The sequence below is a fragment of the Artibeus jamaicensis genome, unplaced genomic scaffold (genome assembly GCF_021234435.1).
Source record: "Artibeus jamaicensis isolate MK-2021 breed Jamaican fruit bat unplaced genomic scaffold, CSHL_Jam_final contig_685, whole genome shotgun sequence".
In the NCBI taxonomy this organism is placed as follows: Eukaryota; Metazoa; Chordata; class Mammalia; order Chiroptera; family Phyllostomidae; genus Artibeus; species Artibeus jamaicensis.
The window spans coordinates 26021191-26037105 of record NW_026521924.1 but is presented as its reverse complement, the minus strand read 5'-3'; the positions used below and the strand labels follow the sequence as shown (position 1 = coordinate 26037105).

Below are 15915 nucleotides of genomic sequence, written 5' to 3'. Positions count from 1 at the left end.
AGGAAGGGTGGGGGAAGTAGGCCCTGGGGGGCGGAGTCAGGGAACCTGGGACAGCCAGGTACTCCCAACCCACTCCACTCCACTCTACCCCACTCTTTCCAGACACCCAGGACCAACCTGGGAAAATGCTGGTGTTTTCCCTCCCGTTTTACAAATGAGAAGATGAGGCACAGTGAGGTCAAGTGACGTGTCCAAGTGGCACAGCTAGGTGTCAGAGCCAGGACTCGACCCAGATTTGAAGCAATGCTTTTAATCACTACAATGTGCTACCACTCCAGGTCCGCAAGGACCTCTCCCCGCTTCGCTCCCTCTCACTCTTGCCCTTCCCTCTAACGGAGACATCACGATGCTCATCTTCACAAGTGCAAGACAGGCTCTGAGAGGGAAAGGGGCTCACCCAAGGTCACAGTCACACCTACAAGGGTTAGAGCCGGGATTTGAACTCAGATCTCATGACTCTAAGCTCTCCATTTCCTGAGTCTAACAGCCTTCACCCACTGGCTTGTCCAGAAACCAGAAGCCAAATGTGCAAACTCAGTTATTTCTAGATGAAGAGGGAGTTCAAATAAAGAGGCGAAATCCACTTTCCAGCACCTGGTCATGGGTTGGGTGACTCGGGGCGGTGTGGCCTCTGAGACTGTGCCATGGGAGGTCTAAGTCCCCTGCACTGGCCCTTGGAGGATTGTAGACCTTTGTATACCTTCAGGGACAGGACGCTCACTCCCTGCCACTGTCCAGCTCTTCCTCCTCCCCTTTAGCCAGAACCTGTCTCGCTAATTCTGTTCCTATCAGCCTGGGCTCTGCCCTGGGGACCCCAGAAGCATCTGCCCATGACAACGCTTCGTTCACTCAGTAAGTACATGAGGCCCGCTCTCTCTACCTGCCTGGCCTTGAGGGTGTGAGGATGGAGACAACTGCCAGTTTCTTCAGCTACTTCCCAGAGGACAATAATACGATAACTGATACTTATAATAAAGTGTTTACAATGTGCCAGGTGCCCTTCAGCGGCTTTCCCTGCATTAACTCATTCCATCCCTCCCTGAGGTGCTATCGCTGTCCATTTCATAGGCCCCAAGAAGTTCAATGATTGGCGTCCAGGTCAGGCATCTTGCAGAACAGAGTAGGGTCGTGGGCCGAGGCAGTCAGGCTCCAGAATCCGCCCTTTCAGGCATTAGGTGGTTTTCGGTCTTCTGATCTCCCTGTACGGTGAGTATCCTCACTGTAAGATGAGCCCACTTCACAGATGGCTAACTGGAGGCCCAGAGAGGCACAGCATCACAGAGCAGTAGAATCAGGCTCCATCCCCAGCCTTGGGACTTCTGGGGACGGAGGCCCCTCTCCCCCTCTTCCTCCCCCACCCCGGCCTGCCCCCCCACAGGCTCCAGCACTGGCGCCTAACTTGTCTCTGTGGAGCCAGCCCTGGCTCAGGGAGCGGAGCCCTGTCTGATGGATGACCTGGCTCCAGAGCCCATGGCTCACTCCCTGGCCGGGCCAAGGCCTGCCTCCTTTCATCCAGATTTCCCCGGCAACGGGACTGGAGGGGAGGAGGTGCAGTTTTTGCTGCTGGAAAAGGTAGGGGTGGGAGGTTCTGAGAGGGAGGGAGAGTCCCTGCACACAGGAAAGGTCACCCTGCTACTCAGGGAGCTCCTCCACCCCGCACCTGGGGTGCCCACAGCCCCACCGTGGCGATGTCTCTCTGCTGTAAGGCGGCGATTCTCAACCCTTTCCATCTTGTGGCACACGGAAACTAATTACAAAAATTCTGCGGCACATCAAAAAATACATTATATTTTTTGCCGAGCTGACAAAAATATAGGTATAATTTTGATTCATTCACACCGGACCCCTGTTGTTATGTTGGCTGTTGTCATTTTTTTTTTCACTCGACAATGGAAGGGAAAAGAGGTCAGTGCCCCTGACTCAATAGTCAGGTATTGTATGTTTTAAAAAATTCTTGCAGCGCGCCGGTTGAAAATCGCTGCTCTAAGCCATTGTCTTTAGAAGGCCAGAGCCAACCCCGGGGCCAGGGAGCTCATCTGTCAGAGGGTCACCCATTAGCTTCTCCCTGATGGGAAGCAAGGCTCAGCGTGGATTTAACCAGATCTCCAGGAAAGCTCTAAGGCAGCCCCACTTACGAGGCTCAATTCGCATTAGCTGCTGCTGCCCGTGCACCGGGGAATACCGGATTTCCTCCTCCCAGCTGAGGCCCAGAGAGGGGAAAGGGACTGCCCGCCACAGTACTGCTGGTCAGCAGCAGCACCATGGCCTGTCCTCTCGTGGGCGAGGGGCCAGGAGGGCTTGGAAGCCCCGCCAGGTGGGTTTGAATCCGGCCTCTGCCAGGGACCACCTGCTAAGTGACCTTGGGCAAGTTACAGACTTCTGGACCTCAGTTTCCTCCTATATAAAATGAGCTGATGCAAGCCTCTTAGGTAGGGGTGTTGTAAAATTAGATAAGTTAATGTATTTAAAGCAACAGCACATCCTAAGTGCTTTGTAAAATAATAAGTTTGGGAAATGCCCCGACATACTGTGCTGAGTAGGGAAGTCAGGATGTCCCTACCCTTTAGCCCTGAGTAGCTGGGTGGCCCTAGGCAAGCTCTCATCTTCCCCACCTGTAACCAGAGAGGGTTCTGAGTCTCCACGTGACCTTGGGCCAGCCCCGCCCTTTCTGGGTCCACCTCCCAACCTCGGGATCAGTTGGGGGTCCTAGCAGTCCCTGGCCCACTCACCGGCCGTGGCTTCCTCCCGCAGCGCCTGGACTTCGAGTCGCAGCCCGTACACACCGTGGTCCTGGAGGCCCTGAACAAGTTCGTGGACCCCCGCTTCGCTGACCTGGGCACGTTCCGCGACCAGGCGATCGTGCGCGTGGCGGTGACCGATGTGGATGAGCCCCCCGAGTTCCAGCCGCCCTCCGGCCTCCTGGAGGTGCAGGAGGACGCGCAGGTGGGCTCCCTGGTCGGCGTGGTGACTGCGCGGGACCCCGACGCCGCCAACCGGCCCGTCCGGTGAGACCCCCGCCTGGGGCCGACGCCTGCTGCCTGCTCTCCCGCCACCACCCGCGCACAGACGGGGGAGAGGGGGAGGGGGGCCGGGCCGGGAGGCAAGAAGTTGGTATTGGGGGGAGGGGAGAGTGAGAGATGGACACAGCTGGAGTTCTGAGACAAAGGAAGCAGATGTGAGACCAGTCACAGAGAGACAAGGGACTCAGGACAAGGAGAGAGAGCCTGGCATGACAAACACCGCAGAGCGAACAGGGCTTGGGCTGGGTCCCCCTTTCTGCCCACTGCGCTTTCCTGCGCTCTCGGCCCATCCTTCATGTGCCCGTGACTCCCGGGTTCCCCTGTCTTGTCCCACCTGCCCCTCCCAGCAGCGTCCCTGGATCGCCACTGAATGCCTCAAAATCGTGTTCAGAACTGAGCTCCTAGTCACTCCGCAAAACAAACGAAAACAAAACAACCCACCCCATTCTTCCAGTTGTTCCATCAAAAATGTTGGCGAATCCAGTCTTTCACACCTCCCTCCAAGCCATCAGCAAACTGTCATCTCCACTTTAAAAATAGATCCAGAATCTGACTGCCCCTCACCCCCTCCCCGGCACCCCCTGGGCCAGACCCAGCATTATCACTGCCAGCCGCTGGGCTCCCCGCTTCTGCCCTCACCCCGCACCCCTGTAATCTAGAACCTGCCCAGGAGCCAGATTGAAAATGCCCAAATGTACCTCAGAGCATGGCCCTCCTCTGCCCAGAGCCTTCCGAAGTCACCTCTCAGGCTCAGAATAAAAGAGCAAGCCCTAGGAATGACCCCCAGGCCCCGTGTGATGTGGCCCCGCTAAACCTCTCGGACCCTCACCCCACCCCTGCCCACTACCCTCCTTGCTCTGCTTCCCCTGCTCAGCCACAGGGGCCTCCTCACAGCTCCACAAATACACCCAGCTCTCCGCTGCCTCAGGGCCTTTGCAACTGCTGATGTCTCTGCCCAGAAGGTTCTCCTCCCCTGAATCTGGCCATGGCTAGTTCTCGCACTTCCTCCAGGTCTTTGCTCCAGAGGGAGGCCTTCCCTGGCCACCCTTTTGAAAACTGCAACCCCCCCCAACCTGCACATCCCCCTCCCTCATTTTCCTTGGTCCTCACTAGCCTCGCTCACGATCTAACTCACTACCCGTTTTCCAAGTCCTTTGTTTGCCTCGGCCACAAAAAGATAAGCCCCATGCGGGTAAGGATTTATGTCTGTGTGTCCACCGCTGTATCCTCCGGGTCTTGCCGATGCCTGACCCTCAGGGGATGCTCACTAAGGTACGCGGTGAGCCCATGAGATGTAAAAACAGAAAGGCTGAGAAAAGCGATGAGACAGACAGAGGCACGCGCAGAGATGTGGCGAGGCCAGCACTGAGAGGAAGAGATCTGAGAGAGGGGAAGCTGGAAAAACGAGGACGACAGTAACTGAGAGGCATAGGGACCTGCCTGGCAACGTAATAACAGGCTCGGGTAGAGAGAGGCAGAGCAGGGCCCGAGAAGGGGGGGGGGGGGGGGGGGGGGGCACGCTGCAGCATTGCTGGTGTCTGGAGGGTTTGGGGAGACCGTCCCCCACTGTGGCTTCAGTTAGAAGGTCAGATGGAATAGAAAAGGAGAAGGGTCACAGGAGAAGCTGCTCCGGAGGAGGAGGTCGAGGGCGGGGGGAACGGCTACTATTGGGTGGATGGGAAGGAGTCTCCGTAGCCTGCAGCTTTCTCCCTGAGCACTGGGGACAGTGGGAAGGGAAGTTAGTTTGAGGGTCTCTGCATCACACAGTTCCAGAGGGGTGACATTCCATCATCATCTGTGTGACTAGCGATCGGTGGAAATATGCAGTTCACAGCCCGTGCAACCTTGTATGGCGGCCCTAGGTGAGGTCACACAGAGGCCGCCCTGCTCCGCTGCCCAGGGGCTCCCAGACTGGGGGTGCCCTCAGGGGGCAGGAATTGAGCTGAGCTGAGTGCCTGGGTGTGGAAGGGAGGAGCATTTCCAGCCAAGGGACAGCTTGTGCAGACGTGTGGATGCAGAGGAGTGGTAGGTGTGCCTGGGGAAGAGTGGGCTGGGATAGCTGCGGTGCAGGAGCAGGAGCAGCAAAGGGGAAGTTCGACAGGCCTCAGGGCAGGCTGGGGAGCACGGGATCTGCCCCTGAGCTGGCTGCGCCTTTCTCACTGCCCACACTGGCCTGCCTTTGAACGCCTCCACCACCCTTCCCGCCCCCACCCCAGGCCGTTGGTACAGTCTTTCCACCTCCGCCTCAGTCTCTGGCTGGGCCCCAGAGCTCCGGGGGGTGAGGGGGTGGAGTGGGCATCATCCCCCCTGTGTGCCAGGAACCCAAGGCCCGAGAGGGGAGGCGGCTTCCTGGGCTCTCAGGGTGAGTTAAGAGTCAGGAGCAGGAGCTCACTCCCTGCCTCTCCAGTCAGCACTCTGTCCACCTGCTCGCCTCCTCTCCAGTATCAGTCTCAGTACCCTCTCGGCCGCCCTGCCTCTCCCTCCCGCCCCTCCTGCTTTTATCTGCACTGAACGGGCCAACTTTGAAACCTTCTTTCATCTCTCTTCGCTGGCCCTTCCCTGGGGCTCCTCAGATGTGGAGGCGGGAGGAGCCCAAGACGGGTCCAATTTAACACCACAAACATTTACCCAGCTCCTCTCCTCCTCGCCAGGCCCTGAGCCAGGCCTGGGGACGCTGCTGAGATGACTCAGCCAAGGGCAGAGCTGGAGAGGAGTGTCCCGTCCCCGTAGAGACAGACATGATAAGGGGCGCCAGTCAGAGGCTGGGGGGCACAGAGAGGGCTCCTCACAGGCCAGCGGGCCACCCAGGGGCCTGGCTCCTCTCCCAGCTCCCTGGTTCTAAAGGTCAGGGACTTGGCCAACTCCTGCAAAGCTAGTCATGTCCTGCACTGATCCAGGAACTGCAGGAACGGTGGTGACAAGACCTTGTCCCTGCCCATGTGGACTCCTAAAGGAGAGACGGTCAGTGAGTGGTTAAGCGGAGTCACTATTCGTCAGAGCTATAATGAACATAAACAGGGTGGTAGCATAAGGACTGAGGCCGCAGGGGGCTACTCTGGGTCGAGTGGTCAGGGAGTTGACAAGTGAGCTGAGATCATAGTGATGGAGAGCGAGCCGGCCGTGCAAAACTGTGGGGAAGGGCAGGGGCAAGGGTCCTGAGGCAGGAAGGGGCTTGGCGTGTTCCTGGAACCAAAGCCATAAAGCGGTGTCCTGGGAGGTTTTGCCTGGCCTGGGGGGCGCCTGGGAAATGGATGCAGAGGTACAGAGTGATTTTTCCGAGTCTCTGCACTGGGGAAAGTGGAAGATGCCACAGTGTTGCATTTGTGCCTCAGGGGCTATTTCACTCACTTTACAGACGAAGACACTGAGGGTGGGAGAGGAGAAGTGACTCGCCCAATGTCACTCGCCGTGCAAGGGAAAGGAACAGGCTTTGACCCGTGATGGCCCGCTTCTTGGGTCCAGCCCCCCTGCCATCTGCCCCTGCCTATGACTCTTTGTGGTCAGCGCAGTGCCCCAGCTTGGGCTGTGCCCTCCCCTGTGCACGAAGCTCAATGAGTCAGACGTGAACTGCCCTGTGAGCAAATCTCGTGACGGACCTGAGTGGGCTTGGGCCAAGGCAGGGGCTTGAGGACCAAGGAGCTCCAAGGAGGGGCGAGTATTCTTGAACCAGGGAGACAAGTGAACATGGGCTTCCCTCAGGCAGCCCCACGGAAACAGAAGGGTTGAGGTGATGGCGAGGGGCTGGTGGGCCCATCTCTGGAACGGGCAGCCAAGCCACATGAGTCTCCTTTAACATTGAGAACAGGGAAGCACACGCTGGCCCAGAGGGAGAGAAGACCAAATGGGCTCCCCGCACTCCATAGTGGGTACAGCAGAACGTCCGTGGGCTTGGGAATCAGAGAAGACCTGGGTTCAAATCCCAGTTCAGTTACAGAATTGTGGGAAAACCAGTGCACCCGCCCCAAGCCTCAGTTTTCCCATCTCTAAAATGGGATTATGATAGTACCTGCCTCATTCATTAAAAAAAAAAAAAAAGGAGAGATTAACCGTCTACTGTCTGTGCTCACTGACACTGCCAGGGCTGGAGCGAGGATTGTGTTTGGACATGACCATCTCTCCCTTTCATTCTGCAACCAGTGTAACCACATACAGATTTTTAGGCATCGAGTCTGGGCTTTGCGTGTGCGCTTTAAGGGGATGGGGGGAAGGGAAAAGCATTGCAGATGGGGCGGAGTGAGCAGAAAGAAGTAGTTTGATGGGGGCAGCCCTTTCATATCTAAAGAGCCCCCTCCACTAGTAGCTCGGGTGGGGTCTGCATTGTTCTGCCTGCTGCGTGTACACATCCGTGAGCCCACACACAGGAGCACGGGGAGGGCTGCAGACTTCCGTGATTGTTACATCCGTGTGCACCGCCTATGCACGTGTGTCTGTGGTAGCCCCGCCTGTGTGCGCACCCAAGCTGGGAAGCAGTGTCCTCCCCACGTGCCCCGCCCTCACCTGGGCTCTGGCAGCGTTTGGTGTGTGCCATGTGGGAGCTGGTAGGGCACCTGGCGGGCCCTCAGGAGGGCGCTCTAAGACCTGGGGCTCTGGACGGACGGGGCCTGGGAACTCGGCTCTGCCCCTAAGCAGCCCTTTTGCCCCAATGTTAGGCACCTGGCTTCTGTGAGCCTCAGTTTCTTCATCTGTAAAATGGGGGTGATGACAGGACCTGGAAGGAGTGGAGGAGCCTAAGCACATAAAAGCGTGACAGTGGCCTGGCACAGTCTTGCTTGGCAAATAAAAGAGCTGGTTTGTATGTCATGTGCCAGGTGCTCAGTGCTGTTACGTGTTTTACTGGTCGTGTTTCACCTGGTAACCTCACGACCACCCTGTGAAGCTGGTGTCAGCATCATCACCATCACCATCATCATCATCTCCATTTTTAAGAGGCGGAAACTGAAGAAAAGAGAAGTTCAATGACCTACCCAAGGTCACACAACTAGGTTTCAAACCCAGGCAGATGGGCACCAGATTCGCTCCTCTGGCCGCTACTCCCAGCCTCCTTTGCACGCGTGCACACACACACACACACACACACTGACACACACCACACTCTCTCACTGCTCTGGTTCCCTTCCTGCCCTCCAGGCCTGGCTGAACGAAGGAGATTTGAGTAGAAACTTCTAGCCCCTGCTGTGCCTCCTGTCCTTCTCAGGCCACCTGGCAATACTCCCACGTCTGTAGTGGCGCCTGCCACCCCCAGGCATGCGACCACCCGCTGGTTGGAGGGACTTCTGGACACCCTTTGCCAGACATTTCTGAATAATAATTAGAGTAACAGTAGTTCTCACTCATGGAGTGATTTTCCTGGAACTCGGCGAGGTACCTCATCCCCCAGCTGGGCATTTAATCCTCCCAACAACTGGCAAGGTAGGATTATCATCTTCGTTCTGCTGCAAATTAGACTCAAAAGATGGCAGTAACTTACCCGGGTCACCCTGGACCTGGAGCCAGACTCAGGGCTGAGCAGCTGCCTCTTAAGCCTTTGTTCTTCTCACTGTACCGCAGTATCACATACCACACACACACACACACACACACACACACACACACACACACACACTCTCTTTCCACCCACAATGCAGCCCAGACACACAACTCATGCATCTACACGTGAAGCACACAGGCAGCCCCCCCCCGCCCGCCTCCGTATTTGCCAGGCCACACTCCTTGCAACATGCCAAGCCCACCTCCGCCACCCCCTCCTTGCTGGCTCCCTGAGCTGGAACACCACCACCTGGGCTCAGCCAGCCACACTGACCTGCAGGCCTCAGTCTTTAGCTGGTTAATGGCAGCCCCTCCCCCTTGGCCTTGGGAACAGCTGCCTCCACTTAGATTCCAGCCCCCACCCCCTTCCCCTCTGGGAGGGAACAAAAGAGAAAGCTGGGCGGAGGAGGGAGAGGAAAGAGTCTGAGCGGCAGGGGCAGGGGAGAAGCGAGAGAGAAGGAGGCACTTGGCGTCCTCACAGCCGGCCCTGACCCCACCGTTGGAGCCCCAGGCCAGGCCGTGCCCCAGGCCTCTCCTGGACTCTGCTCTCCTGCCCAAAAATCAGGAGGAGGGCTCCACAGTTCCTTCCGGCTGAGCTGGCACTCAGAGTCCCTGTCTGCCTGTGCGGGACTCGAGCATCTGCCCCGGCCAGCTGGGGGCAGGGGACCTCCTGAGGCAGTTCCGTGCACTGCAGCTTTGGATGGGTCAACAAGCTAGGAAGAACTCTGGGTACAGAGTCCCCAGATTTGGGCACAAGTTCCAATTCTGTGACAGTCCCTGTGCAACCTTGGACAGGGTCATCACTAGGCCCTGGGCTAGTGAATAAGAAGCAGGCCCCCTTTAAGAAGATAGTCCTGGGTGAGGACATGTGACTGGGCGAACAGGGCACCGGCTGGACTCCCCCCCTCAGCCTGGCACCTTTGAGCAGGACACAGCCTGCACAGCCACACCTGCCCGTCCTCAGCCCGGCCGGCTTCCTGTCTGAGCCTCGGTGTCTCCGTCTGCAAAGAGGGGAGATCATTCCAGCCTCACGGGGCGCTAGGCAGCGACCTCATGAGTCTTGCATGCTCCTTCGTCCCCAGGGGCCCAGCCCAGCGCAGCTCAGCACGGAGAAGGCGCTCCGTGACTGGTTAGGCAAAAAGGAACGACAGGAGGGAGAGCCAGCTTGACACTGTCAAGTGCTTACCAGTGGCAGGAATTATCACCGTGGCCGGAACCTTCCCACACAGTGTCATCCAGGCTGGTCGTTGGGGGCAGTGGGGGAAGGATGTGGACTTAGCCGCTGAGGGACAGGACCTGGGACTCAGAGACTGGCTGTGCCACCCGCTGTGGCCATATGCACAGCCCTTGGCAATTGGCCACAAGCCTCCACCTTCACTGCCACAGTAAACGTGGAAGGAGTAAGGGCTGTTACCTTTTTCCAGATCCACGGGTCCCCTCCAACCCACACCAGTGGGAGGTGAGTATGAGCCGCCCCCTCTTCCAGATGAGGCTGAGGAGGTCCAGTGACTTATCCAAGGTCACACAGGTAGCAGAAGTAGCCGTGGACTTCTCAGACCTGTGCAGTCCCACGGGATGTCATTATCCCTATTCAACAGATGGGGAAACTGAGGCCCATGGAGGTTTGGTAATGCAGCCAAGGCTCTGCTGAAGGGTCACGTCAGGGCTTTGGGTCCCAGCAGGGGTGCTTCTGGTGTCCTTGCCTCCCTGAGCCTCAGTTTCCCACTCTGGGAGATAGGGAAGGAGTGGCTTTGCTCCTGCCTGGAGGAGGGGCCAGTGCCTCAGACTGAGCCCCGCCACCCAGCTGCTTTGTGCCACTGCACAAAGAGCACTTGCTTGGCATTCGGGGCCTTTGTAGGCCACGCAGTCTAGCGGCACCCCTGCCTGCGTTATCAGTGCAGGAAGCCGTGGCCAGTGCTGCTGGGGCCTCTCTGGGCCGCTGTCGGAGACATGTGTTGGACACGGGCCTTTCAGGCCCGGAGCCACCGCACAAAGGCCAGGGAAGAAGGCGGAACAAAGGGCTTTTTCACAGGGCAGCTGAAAAGCTGAAGATTAGTTCCTGCATACAGTGCAGGTTGGGAGGCGGGGTTGTGGGGGGCTGGCGGCCACTCCCCCAGACCCCCTAGAAATAGCATCACTCAGCCGGTGTCCCTGGTCTGGGACCTCCACACCCAGGCAGCTGGAGAGAGCCTCAGGACACCAGAGCCCACCCCCTTCCTTCTGCTCAAAATTCCTTTTGCACCATACCCCTCCACCCCCCCACACCCCCCTGCCACACATCAAAACCCTGCATCCTGTGCCCTGCCTGCACTGGTGCCTAACTCTCCCTCACGTCCCAATTCTAACCTTTTTTTTTGCACCATTTTTCATTTCCTGAATAATTCTCACTGGCCGCCTTTGCACTGTCTCTTCCCCCTGCCCAGTAACAGCCCCACCCCCTTCTCAGTCCCAGTGACAGGGTCACCGCTTACAGAGAGATAAGAATTGACCATCCAGAGAGTGCTAACTCCGTGTCAGCCACTCTGCCCTCACAACGCCAGCAGGGTGCAAATTATTAGCTCCATTGCCCAGAAAGGGTGAGGCTGCCCATGCAGCTGAGAGGCAAACCCAGGCCCCTTTCCACGCCTCCTCTGCTGCACAGGGTCTCTGCTCCTTGTGTCTCCCAGGCGAGTGGTCCCTTTCATGGGGCTAGGGTGGGGTGGGGTTGGGAGACATGGGCGCGGGTTCCAGCCGGTACCAGGGCACCTTCAATCAGCCCCACCCTGCCTCCTTCAGGTACGCCATTGACCGAGACTCAGATTTGGACCAGATCTTTGATATCGATGCTGACACGGGTGCCATCGTGACAGGCAAGGGATTGGACCGCGAGACTGCCGGCTGGCACAACATCACGGTGCTGGCCATGGAGGCAGGTAAGCTGGGGGAGGGGCAGGGCAAAGATGGCAGGGTGGGTGGGAGGCTAAGGCCAGTGGGTGAGAATAGAGATCTGGGAAGGACCCCAGATTAAAAGAGCAGGGCCAGTCTTGAGGCTTGTTTTCTTCCCTCAGCATTTATTGAGCACCCACTGCATACCAAACCCTGTTTTATTTTGTTGTTGAAGTTATTAAACACTTTGGTTTACTTATGCCTGCTTGCATTGCCAAGCCCTGTTTTAGAGGCTGGGGATACAGCCCTGAGCAGGACAGAAAAGGTTCTCTCTTCCCGTGGGGAAAGCTAGCCCCTCAACAAATGGAGAGAAAGGGCATGCTTCACGTCAGGGGCAAGAAGAGAGCAGGGAAAGAGGGTAGAGAGGAAGAGGGAGAGGAGGAAGAGGGTGTTTCTGTTAGAAGAAGGCCTCTCTGAGAAGGAAACATTCCAACAGACACCTCAGTGAACTGAGGAAGTCACACCCGCTTCTGAGGGAAGAGTGTCCAGGCAGAGGGAACAGCCAGTGCAAAGGCTCAGAGGCCACAGTTTGCCTGTTGGAGGAGCAGCAGGAGGCCAGTGTGTAGAGAGGGGCAGCACGGTCAGCCATGTAGGGTCTTGGGCCTTTACTCCAAATGGGAGTCGCCTGCTAGGGTGGGGGTTGAGTGGAGGAGGGGGGATGCCTGACAGGATACTGAGCAGGGGCTCAGCCCATAGCCTAACGGTGGTGCTGGGAGGGTGGGGCGTGGCCTGGCTCAGCGCAGCAGCCAGGGTGGAGGGAGAAGTGGTGGTCTTTGAGGGGCGGGTGAGGAGGGAGCCGACAGGACCAGCTGAGGGTATGATGTCGTGCAGAGGGGTCCAGAAGGACTCCACGTGCCTGGCCTGAGTTTCCGGAAGAGTGATGAGCGTGTGTGTGAACACGTGTGTGCCACAGACACATTTCGGTGTAGCTGGGGAGAAATGTGAACTGGGAAAGTAAGAGGGCGAGGCCTGAGACATGGGGTGCAGATAAGTAAGGCTGTGGAGGGAGAAGAGGAGAGCATAGGGACTCCCGGAGCACCAGGGCAGGAGAGAGGGCAGCTCCGGCCTCCTGGGGAACGGCCGCGGCAGGGCAGCCAAACCTGCTCTCCAAGCCCCCACACCCTGGTGGCCCCCAATCTCACAGAGCTAGCACAGCAGCAGGTAGGAATACTCCGCCTCTGAGCCTCAGGCGGGCGATTTGCAAACTCCCTTCTGCCCACCCAGGCCCCGAGCCTTTCCCGCCCCTGGGAGCCATCGCGCCAGCCTTCCTTCTCCTCCACATCCCCGCCCCACCTCGCTCTTCCACTTTGCGGTCCCCACCAGCCCATCCCGGGGCTGGGGCCAAGGAAGTCCCTGGGCTGAAGTTCCTTGTCTCTTTCAACTTCAGTTTAAAAGAAAATACAAAGCCACCTCAAACCTCAGTGCCTGCTGCTCCCAAGCCTTTGAATCCACTCTGCCACTGCATGAAAGGGAGATAACAAAGGTGGTTGGAGAGGAAGTGGCTGGACCGGGGAAGAGCTCTCCCCGTCCTTGCCTCCCTGAACCTGCTCCCTGGGCAGGCAGGGAGGGACGGCTCCTCTCCCCCCTCACAGATCCGTCGTCCCCTCCAGCAGCCCGTCGCTCGAGTGGCAAGCATCCTTTCTTGGGTTCAGCATTGCACTTCTGCCCAGTGGGTCTCTTTCAGAAAGCAGCCACAGCAGCATACAAAGTCTGCTATGCCGCCGTTTCACAGGGTAAAGAACGTGGGGGCCTCTCCCCCACAAACACTGTGCAGTGGTTACTTAATACGTAGTCTGGGCTAGTCGCTTTCTAGCACGTACTTTTATGAAATCATATTTAGTAGCAGATCAGCACCCGTTCTACTATTGGGAAAAGTCAAGATTCAGAGAGTTAGGGGACTTGCCCTCAGATGTGCACTGGCAAAGCTGGGATTTGGGCCGGGTCTGCCCGGCTCCCACCGTAGCATTGCTGTGCGGGCGTCCTCTTCCTGGTCCTCGCTGCTCCGAGCCCCACCCCTGTCCCACCCACCAGTCCCCAACAAGTGCCCATGGGGAAGAGGAAAGCCAGTCACTGGGCTAGAGACGCTCCCCACCTCTAAGCTGCACCCACAGACCCCGCCCAGCCCTCGCCGGGATGTTAATCAATGAGAAAATGAATGGCTCCCACTTCTCGGTGCTGGTGGGAGGGCTCTGCATGTAACAGGAACATGCCTGGGAAGAACTTAGCCTAGAACTTAGTAAGTGCTCAGTTCCTGGTGTTGGTCTTGACTCTGCACTTGACTTCAGCACCGACTCCATGCCAGGCACTTCACAGTGATGTGCTCGCCGAATCTCGCCCCCTGACGTGCCGGCTCTGCTGCTGTCCCCATTGTGGGGGTGAGGAAGATGAGACTCAGAGGGGTGAAGTCGGTTGTCCAAGTGTCCACCCCCAGCCCGTCCGACTCCGGAGCCCCGCTGTCCCCTGGTGCCCCTTCCACTCCTATCGGAGCCGGGCACAGAGCCGGGTGTGTCACAGGGAATGCGCACCGAGGGACTCCGGAGAGATACCCTGAGGGACAAGGACAACATCATTACCCGTATCTGTGCTGCAGATGAGGAAATAGAGATTTGCAGAGGAGCAGCAGTGGCCCTGGGCTCACAGAGCAAGTCCCTGCAGGGCCAGGGCTCCGCCCTCCACCTCCGAACCTCCCCGCAGTCAGCCCGAGCCCCAAGTGCAAAGCCAGTGGGTCCTCCCTCCTGCACCCTTGGCCGAAGCATCCCCTTGACTCCTACAGAGCGGGGGATGCCCAAGGGGTCACCACAGCCCTGCCTGCTCTTGCTCCAGGTGTAGCAAACACACCATGACGAGAACCGGAGGGGAGACAGCCCACTGCGTAGTGGGGAGGCCCCGTGGGGCCCCGAGGAGACTGCCGTGCTGAGGCAGGGCGCCGCCTGTCACCGCGGATTGTCTCATGGCTCCCACACCACTTAGTATGCTGTCCCCCCACTCCGTCCAGCCCGTCCAGACGCTCCTTCCCTGACATTATCTTTAACGTTTTGTAATCATGAAATATTAATGACCGATATTGAATTTAAAGTACAATTTGTGTCTGAAGCCTGCGGCAGAAAGGGCAGTTGTAAGGGACAGTCTTCAGGGAGACCGGGGGTGGGGGGATAGCACTGGGGTAAGGGGTGCCAGGGGCCGCCTCCGCTCCCTCCTCCAGGGTGGGCAGGCTGGTCTGGGGGGGCGGTATCCGTGCCCCAAAAGGCCAAGCCTGAACCGGATTAGCCAAAAGCTTCCCCACCTGAGTCACTCCAGGCCGAGCCACCTCTTCCTGCACCTGATTTTCCCTTCATTCCGCAGAGCGTATTTTATAACTTCCGTATGTATTTGGGGGATATTCAGTAAATCTCTCTTCCCTGGGAAACTGCACCTTCCATGAGGGTGTTCACACCGGGCCAGGCACACAGGAGGCACGTGTAGGCGTTTACTGAGTGAACGGGATCATGTGCTCGCCCCCCGGACAGGACAGAGGACACCGGTGGACGGGCTGCGGTTGCAGCTGCCTGGTTCCGGCTCTCTGAGTCTGGGCTGGTCCGGCCCCTCACGTGGCATCTGTAGAACGGTGCCGCCCCGGATGGCGGTAAGGATAATAAGTATTGCTGATGGCAGTTGCTATTTATTTGAAGCTTCCAATATACCAGACATCACGTTAAATGCTTTCCATCGTGCCGAGCGCCTTATATAAAACATCTCGAGTCCTGTGCGTTGGAAATCACACACATAAGGTGCCGGCGCTGTTCCTGACACACAGTAGGGACAATGCGTGGCAGGAGAAAGAGTCCGAAGGGAGAGGGGACATTGGAGATGATGCCCTCCAGCCTCCCCACCCCCACCCCATTTCAGAGCTGGGAGACTGAGCCCAGGGAAGGGAAGCAACTTGCCCGAATCCACCAATGAGGTGGTTTCCTGACTCCCAGCCGGTCGTTCCTTAGGAGGGCAGCAGAGGGGAGCCCGAGGGAGCTGGAGGAAGGACCGGGGAGAGGGTGAGGGCTTGCAGTGCATGTGAGGGGTGCAAAGTACTTTTTCTGCCAGGGACAACCACCCACCCATGTCTACCTTCAACCAGTGTTTTCTGAGGGTCCCAGTCCCCACACCCGGCCTGGGCTGGACACTGAAGTCTGGTGGTAACAGGGCCCCAGGCCTTGGGAGCCCACAGGCGGGCAGGGATGGACAAGCCAACAGTGAGTGGAAGTAAGGGGGGCAGCGGGCACCTGGGAGGAGCAGCCAGAGGGGAAGAGGCAGGAAAGCTCTCCCAGAGCAGGGACCGTCTGCGCTGGGTCTCTGAAGCTGAGGAAGCCTTTCTGAGCAGAAAGGGGGTTTGGAGGCTCCCAACAGAAGGGTCCCTGGTTGCAAAGGCCTGGAGGCCGGGGCCGTCCACTGCCCATTCTGAGGACGGACAGAC

The 15915-nt window shown here is 58.1% G+C and overlaps 1 protein-coding gene across 1 annotated transcript in view; it reads left to right on the top strand.

The window, feature by feature from the left end:
- Positions 1-15915, top strand: part of CDH22 (cadherin 22) — a 68727-nt gene that overhangs the window by 35800 nt on the left and 17012 nt on the right. Inside the window, exons 6-7 of the mRNA XM_037164555.2 lie at positions 2752-3005; positions 11322-11458. Coding sequence (XP_037020450.1) covers positions 2752-3005; positions 11322-11458 — 391 coding nt within the window. The remainder of the gene's footprint in view (positions 1-2751; positions 3006-11321; positions 11459-15915) is intronic.